General features: G+C 39.3%; 1 protein-coding gene across 4 annotated transcripts; it reads right to left on the reverse strand.

Moving 5' to 3' along the window:
• Positions 1 to 1,771: 1,771 nt before the first annotated feature.
• LOC124403136 (fizzy-related protein homolog) lies at positions 1,772 to 20,442 on the reverse strand. Of its 4 annotated transcripts, XR_006928844.1 has the most exons (15): positions 20,294 to 20,442; positions 17,743 to 17,824; positions 16,078 to 16,206; positions 15,904 to 15,967; positions 14,711 to 14,841; positions 13,752 to 13,834; positions 11,227 to 11,410; positions 11,067 to 11,132; positions 10,547 to 10,649; positions 9,935 to 10,119; positions 8,676 to 8,909; positions 6,829 to 6,933; positions 4,772 to 4,852; positions 4,461 to 4,553; positions 2,757 to 2,781 (listed from the first exon to the last, which is right to left on the reverse strand). XR_006928844.1 is itself a non-coding variant. In XM_046876751.1 (14 exons), the coding sequence occupies exons 2-14, from the start codon at positions 17,809 to 17,811 to the stop codon at positions 2,740 to 2,742; spliced, it is 1,485 nt and encodes a 494-aa protein (XP_046732707.1). In that variant the 5' UTR covers positions 17,812 to 17,824; positions 20,294 to 20,442; the 3' UTR covers positions 1,772 to 2,739. The 4 variants fall into 4 exon arrangements, 3 of the variants coding, with proteins under 3 accessions (XP_046732707.1, XP_046732705.1, XP_046732706.1); XM_046876751.1 differs by lacking the exon at positions 4,772 to 4,852 and having other exon boundaries at positions 1,772 to 2,781; positions 14,711 to 14,838; XM_046876749.1 differs by lacking the exon at positions 4,772 to 4,852 and having other exon boundaries at positions 1,772 to 2,781.
• Between the last annotated feature and the right edge of the window lie 532 nt (positions 20,443 to 20,974).

A 20,974-nucleotide genomic window follows, 5' to 3' on the forward strand; every position in this document is an offset into this window, starting at 1 on the left:
AAACTGGCATCATCACACAGACAAAGTGACATACACCTTACAAAATACAGTGAACAGAAACTACTTAGCAATCCTCCCGATACTGTGGCGCAGAAGTATTTTAACATACAGGAGCCCAAAGAAACGAACGTCCATTCATAAGAACAGAAAGCGTCTTGATGGAACTAGTCATGTTTACAAGAGAACTGAAGCAACAGCTATGTCCAGTAGTGTCTTGTGAACTATGTTTGCAGCTGAACAGAAACACTTATTGAAGTATTAAAGAATAAGAACAGACTATGAAAGACGGCACAACTTCAACTCCGACTGTTTTCACAAGCTTGCTCAGCACATAGCGTCATGCCATGTTCATGTAGTCTGATACGCACAGAGGCAAGACTGAGAAAGGGAATGATTGGTGCATGACGGCGGTGACCTTGTTAGAAGGCCCATAATATGAATAATAGATACATTATTGGCAGTTGAAAAAGACACTTTTTTTTTCCTTCAGGCTCATTGTTGCAATTTTTTTGGAACTGCTATGTGCAGCCACAAATAGCACCAGATGTTTATTTATTCTTCGAACCTTCCCCCAGTCTTGAGTACACCTGCAGTACTGGAAAGCCTAGCTCATGCACATATGCTAGGTAGTGACAGTTAAATTAGATGTTAGACAGATCAACATTTTTCTTTAAATGTTTTAAATGCATTAGCCAACAACTTTATGTATTTGTATATACACCGACCAGGCATAACATTATGACAGGTGAAGTGAATAACACTGAATATCTCTTCATCATGGCACCTGTTAGTGGGTGGGATATATTAGGCAGCAAGTGAACATTTTTCCTCAAAGGTGTAAGGATTTGAGCGAGTTTGACAAGGACCAAATTGTGATGGCTGGACGACTGGGTCAAAGCATCTCCTCAAACTGCAGCTCTTTCCAATCTGCAGTGGTCAGTATCTATCAAAAGTGGTCCAAGAAAGGAGCAGCGGTAAACTGGAGACAGGGTCATGGGCTTGGTGAACAACTGTAGCTCAAATTGCTGAAGAATTTAATGCTGTTAATGCTTGACATGTCAGGACTATTTGGGCAGCAAAAGGTGGATCAACACAATATTAGGCAGGTGGATATAAAGTTATGCCTGGTCAATGTAAAGTCTCCTCATGACTTTACCCATCTTTATTGCCACCCAAATAAAGATGGGTTCCTCTCAAGGTTTCTTCCTCATGACATCTAAGGGAGTTTTTCCTTGCCACAGTCACCATGGCTGCTCATCAGGGATAAATACACATCGTTCATCTTAACTTTTAAAATTCTCTAAAGTTGCTTTGAGACAATGTCAGTTGTGAAAAGCGCTATAGAAATAAACTTGACTTGACAAGAGGTAATTTTTAAAAAGCCGGTAATCTGTAATTAGTAAAGCTACACTTCTGAGGCCTCCCGAAATTGATACCATGGTTTCAAACATGCATGACAAAAAAGTATTTAAGGAGATCAATGTGTAATTTATTAGTAACAATGTATAACTCTGATACTGTTGTGCAGGAATACACAAGCTGTGAGAGGATCATGGGTCCCCATCCCACCAATCACTTCTTCCATTTTAGCCCAGAAAATGGATCATATTTTTTGAGAGAGATGCTCAACATAAATTACGAGAGCACCTTTGTAACGAAAAAATGAAAGAATTTTCACTGGTGAACATAACATCAACACTGCTATCCTGACTGCTAGGTTTTAGACATAGGAATAGAGTAAATTTTTTGTCATTTCAAACACACACGACCATGAACCATAGAACACTTAGTTTTATTCATTTTCAATGAGAAAATGTACACTTTTTTCCTTAATGTATATTCTTAAACATTCTTGAAGCTGTAATGAAAAGGACAACGTATTTTACATGATTGCGAATGGCAAAATTAAAAACGAGCACCCATTTTTCAACATAGAAGTGATCAGCTTTTCGACAAGTCACCGCAGTCACACATTAAATAAATAGCAATCATTCTTACTGATACAACACATCATTTTCACCATGAGAGGTGGAAAAAAAAAAAACAAGGGGGAAAAATATGACAAAAAAATAAATAAAAAATCTCAGAATAAAATAAGTGCCAAATAGTATTTTTTTTCTTTTACACCACTGGAATTTCGATTTCAAAATTATAAATAGTAAGTGGTTTCAGAAGAATGGTAATTATGGTAGTCAACACTGCATTCTTGTTCGAAAGGCATGGAAAAGTGACCTCTGCTGTAGTTTGATGCTTAAAATCAGGATTTACAATGGAATATCTGCTACTGTACACATAATATATATGTGACTGATTAAACATGTAGAAAAAATTAAATAGCTTCTCTGATATGTCTAAATGATGTACATGGTCTGATCCTTTTAAAAGCTGCAAAGGCCTACCATTATCCAACTGTAGTTATTTCAACACTGCATTTAAGGCTGATGGACCCAAAGCTCAAATGGCACAAACACACGCACAAAAAAACCCCAGCATAATGGTTCAAATAAAAACTTTTACAAACCAGCGGTTAAACATTCACACTGACTTTTGGCAGTAATACATGCTTTTGTCACTCAAGTCAAATGGAAAAGCACGCAAGTCCCACATTTCACTTGTCTTCTTCACAAACCCACAGAAAGGAGGCTATGCCTAGAAGTGTCCATCAGTCACATAGACTGTCATCTTAATAATCAGTGTATAGAAGTCCTAAATGCAAGAACCTCTGGATGTGCACAAATATTATCGGATCCTTGTGAAGAGGTTCAACACAGATATTGATTCCTGGGGAAAAGAGAGAGAGAGAGAGAGAGAGAGAGAGAGAGAGAGAGAGAGAGAGAGAGATGAGAAACATGCCAAAATTTTAGACACTTGCACATTGCAGAAATTCATTTATTCAGAAGGTGTTGATTTTCTATAAAATACACTATATGGACAAACGTTTGAGTATTCTCCACCATAAGATACCTGACCATTTGAATGTGCCATTCCACATTTAGACGTTATTCGCTGTTTTGGGAAGATATTCCATTAGATTCTGGAGTGTGCTGGTGGAAATTTGAGCTCAAAATCCTTTCCAAATCATCTTCATGGAGCTGGCTTTGTGCACAGGGGCATTGTTATGCTGGAACAGGTTTATATCTCCTAATGCGTGGGGAAGGGAGAATCTTATGCTGCCACATCCAAAGACATTCTATACATCGTGTGCCTCCAACTATGTGGTAGAACCACATATGGCTGAAAAATTCAGGTGTCCCAATACTTTTGTCCACAACAACATTAATTGCTAGTATAAATATAAATGCAAGTAAAGGTGCTTTATATTTGTCACATTACACATCACAGTGTAATTCTTTGCATATCCCAGTGATGTTAGGAAGCTGGTGCCAGATTGCAGAGTCAGCCATGATTCAGTGCCCATCAAGGGTCAAGGGCCTTGCTCAAGGGCCCGAGAGTAGCAGCGTGTCGACACTGGTGAACCGCTGACCTTCCGGTCAGTAACCCAGGGTCTGAGCTACCAATGCTTGCTTCCCCAAATTCAAATATAAACAATAAAACTTGACATGAGCGTTACATCATTCTGCTGATTCTTTTTCTATGACAGCACACCATTTAAGTCCTTAAATAGGAGTCAGACTGGGTGGCTGGGCGCTTTTTCTCTTTGTGCTGAGATCTTCACATCCTTCGGCTCACATGAGAATAGCGGGTTACTATTTGAATTTAATTTTTCGCTTCATAATATAAATAAGTCAAGTCTTCCTAATGTGTGCCAAATTGCTATGGAGCAGTCATTACATCCTATTAGAATGAAACTGCATTTTCGCATTGCACTAATCCTCGTCTTTCCCTAAACACGGAGCCACAAAGCCGTTACACAACCGAGCACAATTAAAATATCAGTGTTCGGCGTTCCGATGTAGCGCTGCATTAAACGGCTAAATGACAGCTTGAGTGTGTGCGAGTGAGGAGTGAGGGCACGAAACAGCGTGTGTCTGATGCCGGCGATTTGAATGTAACTGAGTGTCTAACCGGTGACATCTATTACACATCTTGCGATGTGACAGAATGACTGAGCAACACAAAAAAAGACAAATAAAGACTGTGACATTCTGCTGCATTATTCACAGTGTCTGTGCAATAACAAATGGGCAGTAATTCGCATTCATTCAATAATTCATTCATCTTCATCAGTAAACCTCTTCAAGCCCCCCTTCATGCATTCTTTTTCTACGCCTACGCCTGAAACGCTTTTTCTTCTATGTGGAGGAATCAGCGAGCGCTATGACTACCTACGGAGTACATTTCACATGTTGATGTTATAATTATAGGTTTTCGGAGTATACCTAACTCATCCCGTTTTCACTGCAATAAAAACATGTACAGAACACCGTTCCTACCCCTGGCACATGTTTTTTTTCTACTTGATACTTGAAAATTATCATCGTCATTAGGACTAATGATACCTTGGTAGATCTGGTTTTGCTGAAGACGTTCCAGAAGCGTAGAGTCTCGTCTCCTGCTCCTGTGACTATGGCCTCTCCATCTGGAGACATGGCCTGTGAGAAAATCAGAACAGAATTATTTCCATCTCACCAAACTATTAAAACTAAGAGCATTCAGCTAAAGACAATCATTTGTCATAGTTGTATGCACCAATAGCAAATTTGATCTGTCCAATTCAATTCAGTTGTTTTTTTCAGTGTCCTTTAGCAGCTTTACAGAAATAAATCTTTACAAATACAGACGGTCCCCAAATTACAATGGTTCGACTTACGATTTTCCGTTCTTACGATGAAGATAGCGGCAAAATATGACAAAATGCCCTTTACTCGCAAACCGGCGCTCGTCCACGCACCTGCTGCCACACACATACATACTGTATAGTTTATACAGTGCGGTACTGTAAATTGCTCTATTTTACTAAATTATGTACTGTATTTTGTTACATTATTAGCCAATTACAGTATACTATCCCATAATGTTTACCAGTGTTCTAGGCCATGTCTCGATATTCATCTCCATAGAAATTCGGCCGCTACCTGTATACAATTTTGCTTCGGAAATTTGTCTCTATACGTTGGTCTGAGAAAGAAACCTTGAATGGAAAATGTGCATCCTCTGAGACACTCTGCCCTTTTCTACATACATGCACAGAAACCCGTGAATAGCTAATGTTGCTGTGATAGAAGAGGGACAGATTTTTTTTTCATCTCTGATTTTCTATACCATTCAGGAGCCTAGTTAATAATAGCCTAGTCAAGCTGTACATTTCCGTGTGGATTTGTAATTGTGTCCTCCAGTGACACACAAATGCTTATACAGTGAAACCCGGTTATGTCGATGTCCTAGGGGGTCGCCAAAAAGCATCGAGGTAACCGATGATCGAGATAAACGAAAATCAAAATGGCGGCAATATATTAACATGTTTGAAATTTCTTTATGTACATGATGTGCGTTTTATAAATGAGAATGTGCATGCACGTGTTTTTGAAGGTTTTTTTTTACACAACAGCGTTGCCGCGATTTGTTTGATGAAGGCATGCTATAAAAATATATACAGTACATGTTTATCTGTCAGGAATCCACCTGCCACGCCCCCTTCGGCCTCCTTCAGCGTGTCAGGTGCTTTCTCGGCCGCTTTCTCTGAAGCTCCCGGCTTCAATCGCGCACATATGGTGCTCGTTTATCATCATCACCAGCTCCTATTTAAACTTCCACCGGCATTCTCTCAACGGCTGCTCTTTTCTTCCCAAAGCGCACCGCGGATTCCCCCCGATCCTGCTCCTGCGATCGGTGTTCATTCTATGCTTTTGCTCATCCCACGTTCCGCGCCGCCAAGCGCGGCTTTCGCCTCCCGTTCATCGCATAACATTTAACAACAAAAGGCATATGTGCACTAACTAACAGCAGAGATTCACCAGTATACAATACAACACCTGTAGCATCTGTAAGCCTTGATTTTTCCGCCACTTCCACGAGTTCTTCTGCGGCTGCACCAAGATAACCGACGTTAAATGGCAAATTTTTCCCCCCTTGTGCTCGAGATATTAGGGTTCAGCGACATAAAAGAATCGACATAACCGATAAAAAATGCTTAGACAAAGCGAAAATTTGTCGAGATAACCGAGGGCGAGATAAGCGGGTTCCACTGTATTTTATTTCTATGAATGTATTCTAATATGATATATAATAACCGACACATTCACAGGGATGTTCAGCATGGATGATGTTCCCTATGGATGATGTTCCCTATGGATGATGTTCCCTATGAAAAAAAGATTTGGGCTTGTTGTTGGTTTCTCTGTAACAATTTGCATTTCTTAGTCTTATTAACTTCAAAAGCATGAGAGAGAGAGAGAGAGAGAGAGATAGAAGAGAAAGAAAAACAGAGAGAATCTGGTGAGTAAATAACTGTTTTGAACTGCACCCTATGATGTTTTTCTTCTTCTAGTTTCTATGCAACCTAATGCAAACAACTATTCTTAATAAATACATTTTCACACAAAAAATTTATCTGATTGCATTTGCAGATTAAAGTTTGTTATCTTAGTCGTCTTTGTAAATAATAATAACATATTTCATTTAAACAATCACTTTTTCTGACATTATAAATCAACAGCTAGAGGACTTAACAGGATCCCTCGTATTTTTTTTGTTTTCAAGTTCCTACAAAACCTGACAACAAATATGATTACATTCCCAAATAAATGGAAGTAAGAATGCGTTGTGTCTTAGTTTTTCCGCTCTCAGTAAATTGCCAGTCTAACATCAGCAAAACAACAGAGTGAAGGCATGTTGAATAATTCAGACAGGTGTGCTGGTGTCCATTACCAAATAGAGGACTCTGTAGGAGTGGCCAGTGAGTTTGGCAACCTGTGTCAGAGAAGGGTACTTCCACACCAGGATCTGATTCTGAGAGTAACCATGTGTGCTGACCTGTGGACATACACAGAGAGCAGTGGTTGCTCATCAAATACACAGACAGATTCATAGGGATGGCATGCTGCTTACATGTATTAGATAGAAACTGGAAGGACTCCAGAAAAATCCAGCCGTTATATGGTAATATAAAAAACCCATCGCATACCCACTAAAATATATAAAAAATAATAAGAAGAAAAAAAGAAAAAGAAAAGAAAAGAAAAAAGCGACACTTGACATTGCATCAATTGTACCATGTGTTTTAATAGTGTGGCTGTGAAAAATTCTCCGAAGTTTGTCCTGCAGTTCTTCACAGATTCAAATACACAATATGGACAAAAGTATTGGGACACCTGACTTTCCCCAACCGTATGTGGTTTTTCTACAAAGTTGGAGGCTGGATATCCTTGGATGCAGTAGCAATACATTTTCCATTCATTTGAACCAGGAGACTCAAAGCTGTTCCAGCATGACAATGTCCCCTTGCTTACAGGAAGCTCCATGAAGATATGCTTTACATGGTGTGAAGTGGAAGATTTTCCATGTTTCCACACCCTACATCAGTACCTGACTTTAACACCACCCTTGTTGCTGAATAAGCACAAATCTCCACAAACACACTCCAAAATCTATACTCCTTCATCCATATAGAGTATATGACTGATTTGTTCATGATTTGAGAAAAAAATAAATAAATAAAAATAAAATAAAATAGTTGTGTCCTTTTACGCCAACAAATGTATAATAATGTTGAAGAATGTTACAGGACACTAGCAATGGCAGGATAAGGAGAAAGCCAATGGTGATAATTTATAAGCTTGTAAATTGCTTAATTTTCTGTCCTTTTGGAAATGTGTTCAGAATTAAAATCAGCATCAGCTGCTTACAGTTGCATTGCATCTTTTCTGACTTGTAGGTCGCTTTAGAGGGAAAACAAAATCCTGCCAAATGAATAAATAGAATACGAAATGTAATCACACAATCTGACAGACCTGCTTTCACAGGTAATGATAACTGTAGGGTATCTGCAACAAGTCTTATTATAATGAGCATTAGAGGTAGCGGTACATAGACATCGGAAAATTTGAATTTGAAATTATTTAAGATCTAGAAAAGCAAATGTAAGACTTTTTAAGGCCAAAGATTTGGATTTTTAAATTGTAGACTTTTAAGACACAGCAGAAACCCTGCGTTATAACACATCAGGTCTATTGAATAATGAGACCGCCCATTATGAATAATTCATTATTAAGTCAACAATAAGTAAACAATTGTTACAATCAAGGTGAATTGGCAAACACTAAATAACTTGCTACAAGTGATCTGAGATATGTAGCTGGTCTACATGAACATGATCTACAGTTAAACATTGCTACTAATAATAGTGTATATCAGGCCTGGTTTTTTTTTTAACCCCCTGCCCTGCACAGTGTGACGTTCTCTCTGCCATCAACACACCTGGCCCTCCTCATTAAGGGCTGAGTAATTATCTGATCAGTTGGATCAGGTGTTGAACAGTAGGAAAAAAAACACAAACTGTGCAGGGCAGGGAGTCTCTGTGACTGGAGTAAGAACCTGGTGTTAAGCCGGCTTTACACTGTGTGATTACAGCAGCCATTACAATCATCAATCAGTGTGATCTGGGAAACTCGAGAAAAGGGTGTCAGATAAACAGAAACATTTGTGTACTAAGGATATTTTTATGTACTTCAGCTTCTCTTATATTATACACTAAGGTACCCAGTGCAACTACGTACCAGTTCGTTAGTGTGTTTGGACCATGCCAGGTTGCAGACCTGCGAGCCCGTGTCTGTGCATTGCAGTGGCTGTCCTGTCAGTGTGTTCCAGAAGCGAATGCAGCGGTCAGCGGTGCCCCCCCCTGATGCCAGCAGGCCATGCTGATGAGGAGACCAAGAGATGGCTTTCACCGCTGCTGAGTGCTCGGTGTATTGCTGCATGGGTAAGACGCTGGAGTGATTCCACACCAGCAGCTACAGATAAAAGTAAAAGATCAAATTTGTTACCTCGTGACAAAATTACTCAGTGGCACTCTGCTCTTTTAGAGATGTCAAGCACAAGCACATCTTGACCTGATGACAAGAAAAAGCATAAATCTGGTTACTTTACTTGACCTACAAACCACATCTTTTGGGAAAGGAGTAAGACAGTAAAGCAATATCGAGAATATCGAGTCCCTTCTGAAAGTACTGGAACAGCAAATCCAATTAAGTTCCTTTTAAAATAAACTGAAAACTTGTGTTCGAGACCATTTACATTTACATGTATACGTGGTAAACAACTTAGAACATGGCACTTTTGGAGGCGGACCACCCACTTTTTTTGGTAAGCAAAAAACTATTGGAAGAGACAGCTTCATTGTTTTGGATCGTGAACAAATCCTTTCTTTCTCCACACCTTGGCTTTTCAAACACTGTGGTAAAGAAATCTCTGTATTTCTGAGAATTTGAATCTGACCTTCTGAATCTTACTGCTTATTAGTGATTTGCATCTTATGATAAAGCTGTTGATGTCACAGGCTTTTTTTCTCAACTGTTGTTTCCTTTAGCAGACTTATATTATGTTTTGTTATTAGGACACCATTGGTTTCTTTCTTTTCCAGAAAATTAAATTTGTATTGTTTTCTCAGCTTCAAAATGGCTTGCAGTTCTCCTATAGACAGCTCTCTGGGCTTCACGTTGGTTTATCCTTTTTTGACAACAAAGATTCTTCACAAGCAATACTCAAAGTTGAGTTCAAAGTTTTAACACCTTAAGGTATCAGGAAATATCAAAGTGAAAATCTCTTGTTGATCTTTTGATTTCAAACCTAAATGTTGAAAAAACAATGAATTGGCCTTGAAGGTCCAATCCTTATGGATGAGATGTTTATATGACTATGATTGATATGCGAATTAGAAACACCCTTTTATAAATTGTGAATCAAAACCTGAATGTTTGAAAATCTGACTGTTTTGAGTGTGTATGACGCATGTGATTACAGCATATAAACAGTCTACCTTATTGTCATTGCCACCGGAGGCAAGCAGCTGGTGATCAGTGCTCCACTTGAGGCCGCACACTTCCTGTCTGTGGCCCTGTAACCTGCGCTCGGACTGCAGCGGAGGAGCTCGAATATCACGTTGTAGGATTAAGCGGTCTCTGCTGCCTGAAGACAGCTGGTCCACATTCCATGCTAATGCTCCTGGTTGACGACACACACACACACAATTAAAAAGATTTACATATCTCTTGTCTCTTAGGCTGTCAGCATGTTACTATATGTTCATTATATAGATACTTGGTTTAAAATCAAATTTAATTTCACAGCCCATCTGTTCAGCTACATACACTTCTGTTCCCTGCTGTTCTGTAGAACCCCATTAACACACAAAACCTGGAATATTGCCAAAGACTCAATACCACCTTTAATTACAGGTGCACCACATTCAGAAAAATCCTGTAAAGTTTTGCAGTAAATTATAAAACATATGGCAGAATATATTACGTTTTGGGGAAAAAAAAAAAAGCCAATTGTCTATTTCCAAATCCAGCTATTTTGCCACTAACTGGAAAAAATAATAGGCGAAAATTAAACCATCTGCTGCGTTCCAAAACAGCTCTTCACTCACCAACTCTGGCTGTGTGGCCTTCTAATACCGACAGCTTCTTCCCTGCAGCTGCATCCCAAATCTGTACAAAGCCTTTATGAGTGCCCACTGCCACCAAGTTTCCCTAAACACAAAATACAATGACACATTAGACACAAAAAGCTATTTCCAGCCTTGTTAACCAACGGTTTTCCAACCATCGTTCTGCACCATGACTGTTGAGGAGGGTGCAGTGTTTCCTCCACTTGAATCCAGTCTGCCATAAACATGCCAGTAGATGCTTGAAGAAAGTGAATTCTCCCAAGCTATGAAGGAGTACTTGAATGAGTGTGTGAATGGGGTTGTGATGGATTGGCATCCTATCCAGAGTTTATAACTGCAGATCCATCATGACCCTGATTAGTATAAAGTGCTTACTGAAGATGAACAAGCTTTTGCATAGAGTGTGTAACAACTGTACACACTCAAGGACCTGGATTGGGAAAGAACTAGACATCGGTACAGAAATTATAGGGTAAATCTGAGCAAATTGACTACTTACTCTCTCTGACCAACCCACTGACGTGACCGAGTCGCCTTCTACTGACAGATCACAAAGCCGTGTCACCTGTACAAGGACAAAATGGACAGGGTGAAAAAAAGCCCAATTTACAAACTGTCTTTCTCCAACTGTTTGTCATATGCTCACAAAACACACACACCTGGCTAGTGCAGGCACTCCACAGGTACACGCAGGTACCGAGGCCGACGCTGAGCACGTTTAATGATGACCAGTCCACCAGGTTGAGGTAAAAGTCGTCCTGCAGCTCAGGGGCGTCCAGCACCTTAAAGGGAATTTTGGAAATCTTGCGCATGGGCTTCCGTGGTGATTGCAACAGCTTCTGACTACATGGTGTTTGGGAGACACGTGTGAAAACACAACGAGATATGTAAAACACATAAAAACAGAAAAGATGTACAATTAAAGAATAACTCTTGTCACAGAGGAGTTCTGGGGGGAAAAAATCTAGAATTTATAGGAATGTTTTTTTTCCCCTAAAACGCATATGTTCTGACTGAGCACACAAACCGAATTCATTTAACCAGGCAGCCGCATGGCTCCCTTTATTAAGGACGCATTTAATTCGAGTGCAGGCCATGTTCCTAGAATTTTGACATCTGTTTGATGCAAACATCTGTTCTCAAGCTGTCTGCACGTTGCAAAGCAAGTGCAAGGCGGGTTAAACATAATCGTAATCCTATGATTCGTGATGTTTTTTTCAATAATATGTGCTTTTTTGTGTCCTAATTGTTAGTTTACATTTTTACATGTTGACTTTTTCAAAGCAGGTAATTTGGTGTGGGTTTTGCAATTAGGTTAACAATGTGATGTGGATGATTTTAACTGTGAGGGGTTAATGATAGACTGAGGAGAAAAAAAACAATAAAAAAATTATCCAAGTTGGGCCTGTTGAAAACTTTACTACAGAGATATTAGGTGCAGAATATGAGACAGAGACTGTAAGGTACTAAATTAAATCTCTCTCTAAACAACAGAGATTGTGGCATTGAATGCTGAATGGTTTGGTTTCTTTGTCAAAGTGCAGATAATGAAACAAAACAGAAAGCAACACATGGTTTCGTTTAAATATATATTAAGAAGCTATATTTAATATAGAGACATCTACAGTACAGACCAAAAGTTTGGACACACCTTCTCACTCAAAGAGTTTTCTTTATTTTCATGACTATGAAAATTGTAGAGTCACACTGAAGGCATCAAAACTATGAATTAACACATGTGGAATTATATACATAACAAAAAAGTGAACTGAAAATATGTCATATTGTAGGTTCTTCAAAGTAGCCACCTTTTGCTTAGATTACTGCTTTGCACACTCTTGGCATTCTCTGATGCCTACTTTGAAGAACCTACAATATGACATATTTTCAGTTCACTTTTTTGTTATGTATATAATTCCACATGTGTTAATTCATAGTTTTGATGCCTTCAGTGTGACACTACAATTTTCATAGTCATGGAAACAAAGAAAACTCTTTGAATGAGCAGGTGTGTCCAAACTTTTGGTCTGTACTGTATATCATATACACAAGCATATGTGTATATATCATGTATATACAGGTGCATCTCAATACATTTGAATATTGTGGAAAAGTTCATTTATTTCAGTAATTCAACTCAAATAGTGAAACTTCTGTATTAAATCATTTTCATGCACACAGACTGAAGTAGTTTAAGACTTTGGTCCTTTTAACTGATTTTGGCTCACATTTAACAAAAACTCACCAATTCACAATCTCAAAAATAATTTAATATGGGGACATGCCAATCAGCTAATCAACTCAAAACACCTGCAAAGGTTTCCTGAGCCTTCGAAATGGTCTCTCAGTTTGGTTCACTAGGCTGCACAATCATGGGGAAGACATTCATTGACACATTTCAGAAGAAGGGGTAAGCCACAAACATTTATTGCCAAAGAAGCTGGCTGTTCACAGAGTGCCCTATCCAAACATGTTTCACAAGAAGAGTGGAGGGAAAAAGTGTGGAAGAAAAAGATGCACAATCAACCGAGAGAACTGCAGCCTTGAGAGGCTTGTCAAGCAAAACCGATTCAAGAATTTGGGTGAACTTCACAAGGAATGGACTGTGGCTACTGTTGTCATATTCCCCTTGTTAAGCCTCTACTGAACCACAGACAACTAAAGGCTAAAGAGAAGAAGAACTGGACTGTTGCCCAGTGGTCCAAAGTCCTTTTTTCAGATGAGAGCAAGTTTTGTATTTCAACTTTTGTATTGAGTCTGGAGGAAGGGTGGAGAAGCTCATAGCCCAAGTTGCTAGAAGTCTAGTGTTAAGTTTCAACAGTCTTTGATGATTTGGGGTGTAATGTCATCTGCTGGTGTTGGTCCACTGTGTTTTTTAAGAACCAAAGTTAAATGAAATAAAATGCAGTAAAACTTTTCCCTTCACTTGAACTAGGAGACCCAGACCTGCTCCAGCATGACAATGCCCCTATGCACAAAGCAAACACTATGAAGATATGTTTTGTTTACTCTTTTTTTTCATTAGTCTAAATATCTATATTTCCACATCTTAGACCGTGACCCATTTTGGATTTCCCCAAATCTTCACTTCCTGCGGTTGGTTCTATGTGCATAATTCACATCTGGTTGAACTGTTGCTTTTTACAAAAGATTCTGGGGAAGCGAAGGATTGCTTTTTTCTTACCTGTTACTGCTGACGGGCGAGAGTGAGTATGGAGAGACGCTGTTGCCATCATCAGGGAGTGCACGCTTAGCACTTAGGGAATACTGTAACACAAACGAACAGAAAATCCAGATATTACACACAAGTGTCTATGTTGCTTTCATTGCAGACTATAAAGAATTAGTGCAGACTGGAAGCAGAATATCTGCTCTGCTGACATGAAATAGGGGTAGACATGAAAGTATCGCTTTTTGATAAAGCAACAAAATTATTAAGCCTCTCAAAGGAGAGAAAACACGTAGGCTGTATGTTACCTACACTCTCAAGGCCATCCGACATTCTACAACTCCTCCTCACATCGTTTGAGCTCGAGGTAGATAAATAGGCAGCTCTTTTGAGTGTGCCAGTGTGTGTGTGTGTGTGTGTGAGAAAGGTTTATGTACATTCAAACATATGCCACATTCAACATTTTAACATTAAATTCACCATAATGACGAAAAACATAGATGCCTCCATTTAAAAAAAATGCTGTTTTCATAGCTCAATCTGAACAACGAAAGCTTAAGCCCTAGCAACAAGCGAGTCAGCTGACATTAGTGATGTGTAATAACTTTAAAATTGTATTACCCCCTTTAGAACAGCTTCTCACAATGTTCTAAATTGATTGAGCCTATTATTGTGCCATTTATTGAAATGTAAAATTGACTATCCTTTAACTTAAAGGTAGTACTGTGGCATTTTCTTTCCCCTTACACCAGGAAGGGAGGTGGTAGCTCAGTGGTTAAAGCTCGGAGTTACTGATTGGAAAGTCTGGGTTGAAGCCCCGGTATCACCAAGCTGCCAATCTTGGGGCCCCTGAGCAAGGCCCTTGACCCTCAGTGCTCCAGGGGTGCTGTATTATGGCTGACCCCAGGTCTGGCCCCAGCTCCTAACATCGCTGGGATATGCAAAGATTTCTTTTCTCACAATGTGCCACTTACACTAAACAGACTTGTCTTCTCAGGTGTCGAAGGCTGCAGGCGCCTGTCCTCCGTCTGAGGGTCCTGCACCTTCTCGATGCCTGCTCCCAGCAGCTCATTCTTTAGCAGCGCACAGTAAGCCAGGCCATCTGCTACAAGGGAGAGAAAGAGGACAGGACATGTAAAATACCAGCCTACGCTGCGTTCACACCAGCCATTCAGTTTTTTGTGTTTGTGTGGGTTTTTGAAATATGCTGAATACCGTAGGAGTCAGGTTGTGGCTTGATCTCATTCCTTATAAAAGAAATCAATAGGACCCTGCTGTTGGCATTTGTTACATTAAATAAATGTTTAGATACAAGCAATTCGGTACAACGGCAGTCTATTCATCACACCATCCTACCCGCTAGCTACAGTTCCCTAAGACTTCTCCTTCTTCCCTTCAGCCAATCGGCTCTTCTTATCACATGATAGATACTATTTGCCCTCTTCCTCATACCTGAGCTCACATCTAGTCCATGATGTCTTTTTATATTTTGAACAAAGCCATAATGCCTATCGTTATAATCTAAACACTGCACCTTCACAAAGTCAGTAGAAGCCCCGGAGCTACTTGGAACTGAAAAGGAAAAAAGTAATGAAATCTAGCAAAGGAAAAAGAAAACTAAGAAATGTTGAAAGTAAGAAATAAAAAAAATTTTAAAAGACAACTGTTGACTCTGAAGGAATCCAAATGACAGACAGAAGCAGGGGAACGAGGAAAAAGAGGCAGATCAACAAACAGAAGGACAGGAAAGGGTGAACGAGTGCACTGGAGACAAACTAGAATCCAGTTGCCATAGCAACCAGGCTGCCATAAGGGAGGCCTTGTCTGAATGTTTTGAGATGAGAACATGCTCGGATTAAGTAGGCTATTCTGTGCTGTTGTACAGCTATGCACTCGCGCACACACACACCCTTGAACTACGCAATGGCTTAGTACTAGTCTGTTTGTATTCTGCAGCATGTAGTGGAGGGAGGCATCCACACACACACACACACACACACACACACACACACACACACACACACACACACACACACACACACACACACACACACACACAGGGTATAAAACTCTGTTATACTGTATGTTCAGACAAAAGCTGCTTTGAAAAAAAGAAGAATGGAATTAATTATGAGCATGGAAATAACACTCAGCACTTCAGCATTACCTTTACTGCTGTCTGATGTGCCGTCTTTTGTCTTTCTGTTCTGATTGTGCGACTTCTCATTCTCCTTGGAATACAAAACAAAATGATTGCGAGAACAAACAATTGCGAGCTCTCTGCTGAATTCAGGGCTTGACATGCCAAAAATATAAAATGTGTCACGTTTCGGAGGCATACGTTTATGCGGTGGAAGTTGACGCTCCAGTTGGCGCCGGCGCGAGACGGGATGAAGCGATCTCCGTGTTTACTCGGTGAGGAGAGAGGAGAGTTAATGGGGGTCAGTGCACACATCACCTCTGTAGCTTTCTGCAGAAAAGAAAAGAAAAAAAACCAAGATAAAGTTTTTATTTAAATTTTAAGAGTCAGGTTTTGGAGTTGGTGCATTGGCCTTTTTAAATTTTTTTATTTTTTTTACTTTGCTTAGAAGTCATCACTCTGAATAAAATAATTATTCAGACTAATTTTTGTTAATACAGTAATCCCCCGTTTATCGCGGTGGTTATGTTCCAAAACCGCCTGCGATAAACGGACGCCACCCCAAACTGCTATTTTACGTATACAGTGCTGTACTTGAACATTTTACTTTATTTTATAATAAATAATTAGATTTTTATGAAATGTTTCATTATTTTAACATAAAACACATGATTCGAAGTTTCGCAGTAAAGGGAGGGATTACTATAATACACTACATGGACAAACGTTTGTGGACACATGACCATAAGATTTGCATGGGCTTTTTGAACATCCACATTTAATTCCCATTTGCTGTTATAATAACCTATGGGAAGATGTTCCACTAGATTTTGAAGAGTGCTAGACTCCACCCTATCTGAAGCATAGCTTCATGATGCTTGCTTTGTGCAAAGGCATGCTGAAACAGGTTTGGATCTTCAAGTTCAAGTGAGGAGAAAAGTTTTACGCTACCATATCAAATATACACTTTCAAAAACATCACCAGGCACATATGTGTAACATAGTGTGATATTCTGCTCATATCACGTTTATACATAGAATCAATGGAAAACATCCTAGAGACAAGATAGTTCCTGTTCTGACTGTGTAAGGTTGTGTTAAAACATTGTCGTTCCCTCACCTGTCTTTCCTCTCTCTCTCTCTCTCATTATTTGATAGAAAAAGAGTGGTGTAAACTCATTCCTCCTGCCTTTCGCAGTGACTGATTCCGTTAATACAAAAAAAGTCACCTTATCAACAATTAAATATAGTTATACATTGTTGTCCCCGAGTATGAGCTGTTCCTATATAAACAATAACGTACTAGAACAAGTGAGATAATATGACACTATCGTTCAGTATACAGCCTTATCTGCTTTTCTGACAAACGCTGCTATACAATAATAACAGGGGCCAATCAGCCTCCAGGTTTATACATTTTTTTCTTATTTAATTGAATTGAATTTTTTTATTTATTTGTATTGACGAATGACATCTTTCTTATAAACTTTATAAATGCTCATTTAATGTTGGGAACTTGTCTTGCAAACTTCCACAAGATTACATAATGAATAAATAAGTGATAATATAAATAAATTCATTTTACAAAATTTTATATTTGTAATTATAAGGAAAGCTCTGTGGTAGAAAAGGAATAAAACATATGACATTCTGTAATAGGAAAACAATCTAGTTCTCCTTTAACACTGTGTCTGATGGTTGCTTCATTTCTTATTTAAATCAGGTTTGGTCAGAAAAATTGACATGAAACTTAATTTCAGTACCAAACCTCGCCTGAATCACCTGCATGACTGAAGCTACTTCGTGATGAAAAAAAATACAATTAATTTAACCTGTTTTAAAAGTAGGGATTGAATGCACACTCACGATGGGGCTGGCGTTGGCATTCTGAATATTGATTTGTCGCAGTAGCCGCCGCTCGTAGTTCTGGTCCATCGCTGCACAACACCTATACAAACAAGGATATCTGATCACAGGGTAATTCTTACAGATGAGGAATTAGGAGAGGAACAAACAGCATGAAGTTTAGTAGCCATGTTAATTCAATAATAGTCTTTGGACCTTTACAAAATATTGGGGTTGTGGAGGACATTAGACTCGCACCAAGCATACGCTACATGTACAAGTCTGTGGACACCTGACCATCTTCTTCTTCTTCGTTCGGCTGCTCCCATTAGGGGTCGCCACAGCGGATCATCCGTCTCCATACCCCCCCTGTCCTCTACATCTGCCTCTTTCAACCCAACCACCTGCATGTCTTTCTTCACCACATCCATAAACCTCCTCCTTGGTCTTCCTCCTTCCTGGTGCTCCATCCTCAGCATTCTCCTACCGATATACCTTTCTTCTCTGCACATGTCCAAACCATCTCAATCGTGCCTCCCTTACTTTGTCTCCAAAATGTCCTACATGCCCTAATAAACCTGTTTCAAATCCTGTCCATCCTCATCCCTCCCAACAAAAACCTCAACATCTTCAGCTCTGCTACCTAATGGCTGGGTTCTGTGGACACACAAGCTTGGTATACACTTTTTGTAACATCCTGTTCCACATTTAGGCCCCGTGTGCTGTTCTAAAACCCTCTAGACTGGGAAGGTGTTCCACTACATTTTGGAGTGTGATGATGGGAGTAAGTAAAGTCAGGTACTGATGTAGGGTGAAGAGGCCTGTGGTGAAGTCAGAGTTCCAATTCATTCGAAAGGTTCAATAAGGTTGATGTTGGAGATCTTTAGGAGACCACTATAGCAAGGCAGTCCTATATAGTTGTGCAAGTCCAACATTGTGGAAACAGTATGAGAATAAACCACATACTGTATGGCTGGAAAGGTCAGGTGTCCCAACACTATCCATATGGTTTAGTTGTTACTATCGATCTCTCCTGACAATGTCCCTTTAATGAAAAGTCTGTATGGAAAATGGCCATGTAAATACATCTGCAGCCAAATCAGTTTCTTCTCCTCTGTCAGTCAATATGTAATGAAACAGCTATTAAATCAACAAATATATTTGAGTTTGTGCAGTTTGCTGTGGAAGCGGTTTGAGAGCTCTGACTAGTTCGCTCTCTAACCAATCAAAAGACACGAAAATGCAACCGTTATTCTACGCCTGCTAGATGGCGGCAGTGTCGGCAACTCGAAATCTGATTGGTTAAAGCAACAGTTTCCTTCTCGATATTTTTGAAGCTACAGGCAGCCACATTGTTGGTTCTATAATAGAACTGGATAGAAACACTAACAAAAATACACTACTAGAAGCAGTGCATCCAAGAGAAAAGCTATGAATGGAAAAGAATCGACAATTGGAAATAATGTAATACATATTCATGGAGAAATATTAATAAACACTTACAGGTCCTGGCGACATGTTACTGCTCGTCACCCTGTACGAGATGATCTCAATACAACCACAGATGAATTCGGTAACAAAATGCTGCACAGTCTCTAAACATTTAATCACTTAGATAAAAATTTGCTTATGCCATCAGTTCAGCGGCCTAAAAACATTTATTCACATAAAGAAAACAATTCTTCAATAGAAGCGTTATGTAAAAGCCCACCAGCGGGCTTTGTTCACATTTAGTCATCGTTACTACATTTCTGCATTGTATTTGTAAGTGTCGAGGGAGTTCTGCATCATCGTGGATTTCCTTTATGTGCGATTAAAGTGTAAACGTGACTCGAACTGTAACGTGAATATGCTATTAAGGAAAAAGGGGGTGTGAGGCCAAGCACATATTTCTACATATTTCTTGATTACATGTGGCATTAAATTTAGAAATAAATTAACAAAAATTAGCCCTTACACACACACACAAACACACACACACACACACACAAACACAAACAAACACACACACACACACAGGGCTGTCTTAGTATACTTCTAAGGACCTTTTATTGACGATTATTAATGTGTCTATTTAAAAGGTCCATTTACACCTACACCCTTCAAACTTAATATCCGAGGGTTTTTGTTTTTTACAGATCTTTCTCGCAGAAACCAGCTAACTGTCTATAAAAATCCCCCTATCCTTGTGAGGACAATGCAGGTCTTCTAAAGGATATCAATACATTTCCAGACACACACAGCTGTTAGTCGACAGCTGTTAGCTTAGCTTCTATGCAGAAGACATGAGAGGCTAAAGCAAATAAATAAATGAATAAATAAACGAGTTCTGACACCGAAACAAATGAATAGAGAATAAAATAATAAGAACGGTTTAGCGGAAATAAGATGTGGAGGGATAAACAGATCCAGTGCAGCAGTAACTCAGGGTGAGAGAATCAGGACGCAGCCGGAAGCTAGCTGTGTTAGCCCAAGCCGAACACCTCAGACTTACAGAACCGGAGACTCTACGCCTGGACCGAGTGAGCGCGAAATGGTCAGGAAATAAATGTGTGTGTATATAATGACGTACCGGAGTCTCGGAGTCCCGGAGTCCCGGCATAAACTCCCTGAAGTGACCCGACTCTGTGTTTCAGCTGCGGGCCAACACAACACACTGTTGTTCTACAGTGCGCGGAGGATTGTGGGTAAGGTACAGTGGTGACGTCGGCGTTTTGATTCAGAAGATGCAACCGGGTTTCCATAGTTACAGCGATAATAGAGTAAACATTATTATAGAAAAAAAATACAATAGCCATCCCAATATTGAAAATTATTATTATTGTTGTTGTTGTCTTGTTGCTGTTATTATTCATTACAGTATTAAATAATATATAATTAATAGTGTTATTAAATATTGTAGTTTGTTTTTATGGTTTAATTTTTAGGTAAACTCTCTAAAAGATTTTTAGTCAGATATGATAAGATCTAAATAAGATTGTAGTGAGCTTTCACATGACATCAGTGTGTTAGAAGAAAACGATACACAACAGTGAAAATCACACTCCAGGAAATCACAGATACAAACATATGACCAAAGATGGGAATCAAAACATGACAGAGATTTACTGAAATCCAAGGCAACATCAGTAAACTGGATAAAGGATCTACAGAGGCATCCAGGTGACAAACACTTATTTTGTGTTAGTCAAGAACATAGTAATAGACCATGTATGTAGAGAGGAAAAGCATTTAATCAAATGCAGAATTCAAT

The sequence above is a fragment of the Silurus meridionalis genome, chromosome 20 (genome assembly GCF_014805685.1).
Source record: "Silurus meridionalis isolate SWU-2019-XX chromosome 20, ASM1480568v1, whole genome shotgun sequence".
NCBI lineage: Eukaryota > Metazoa > Chordata > Actinopteri > Siluriformes > Siluridae > Silurus > Silurus meridionalis.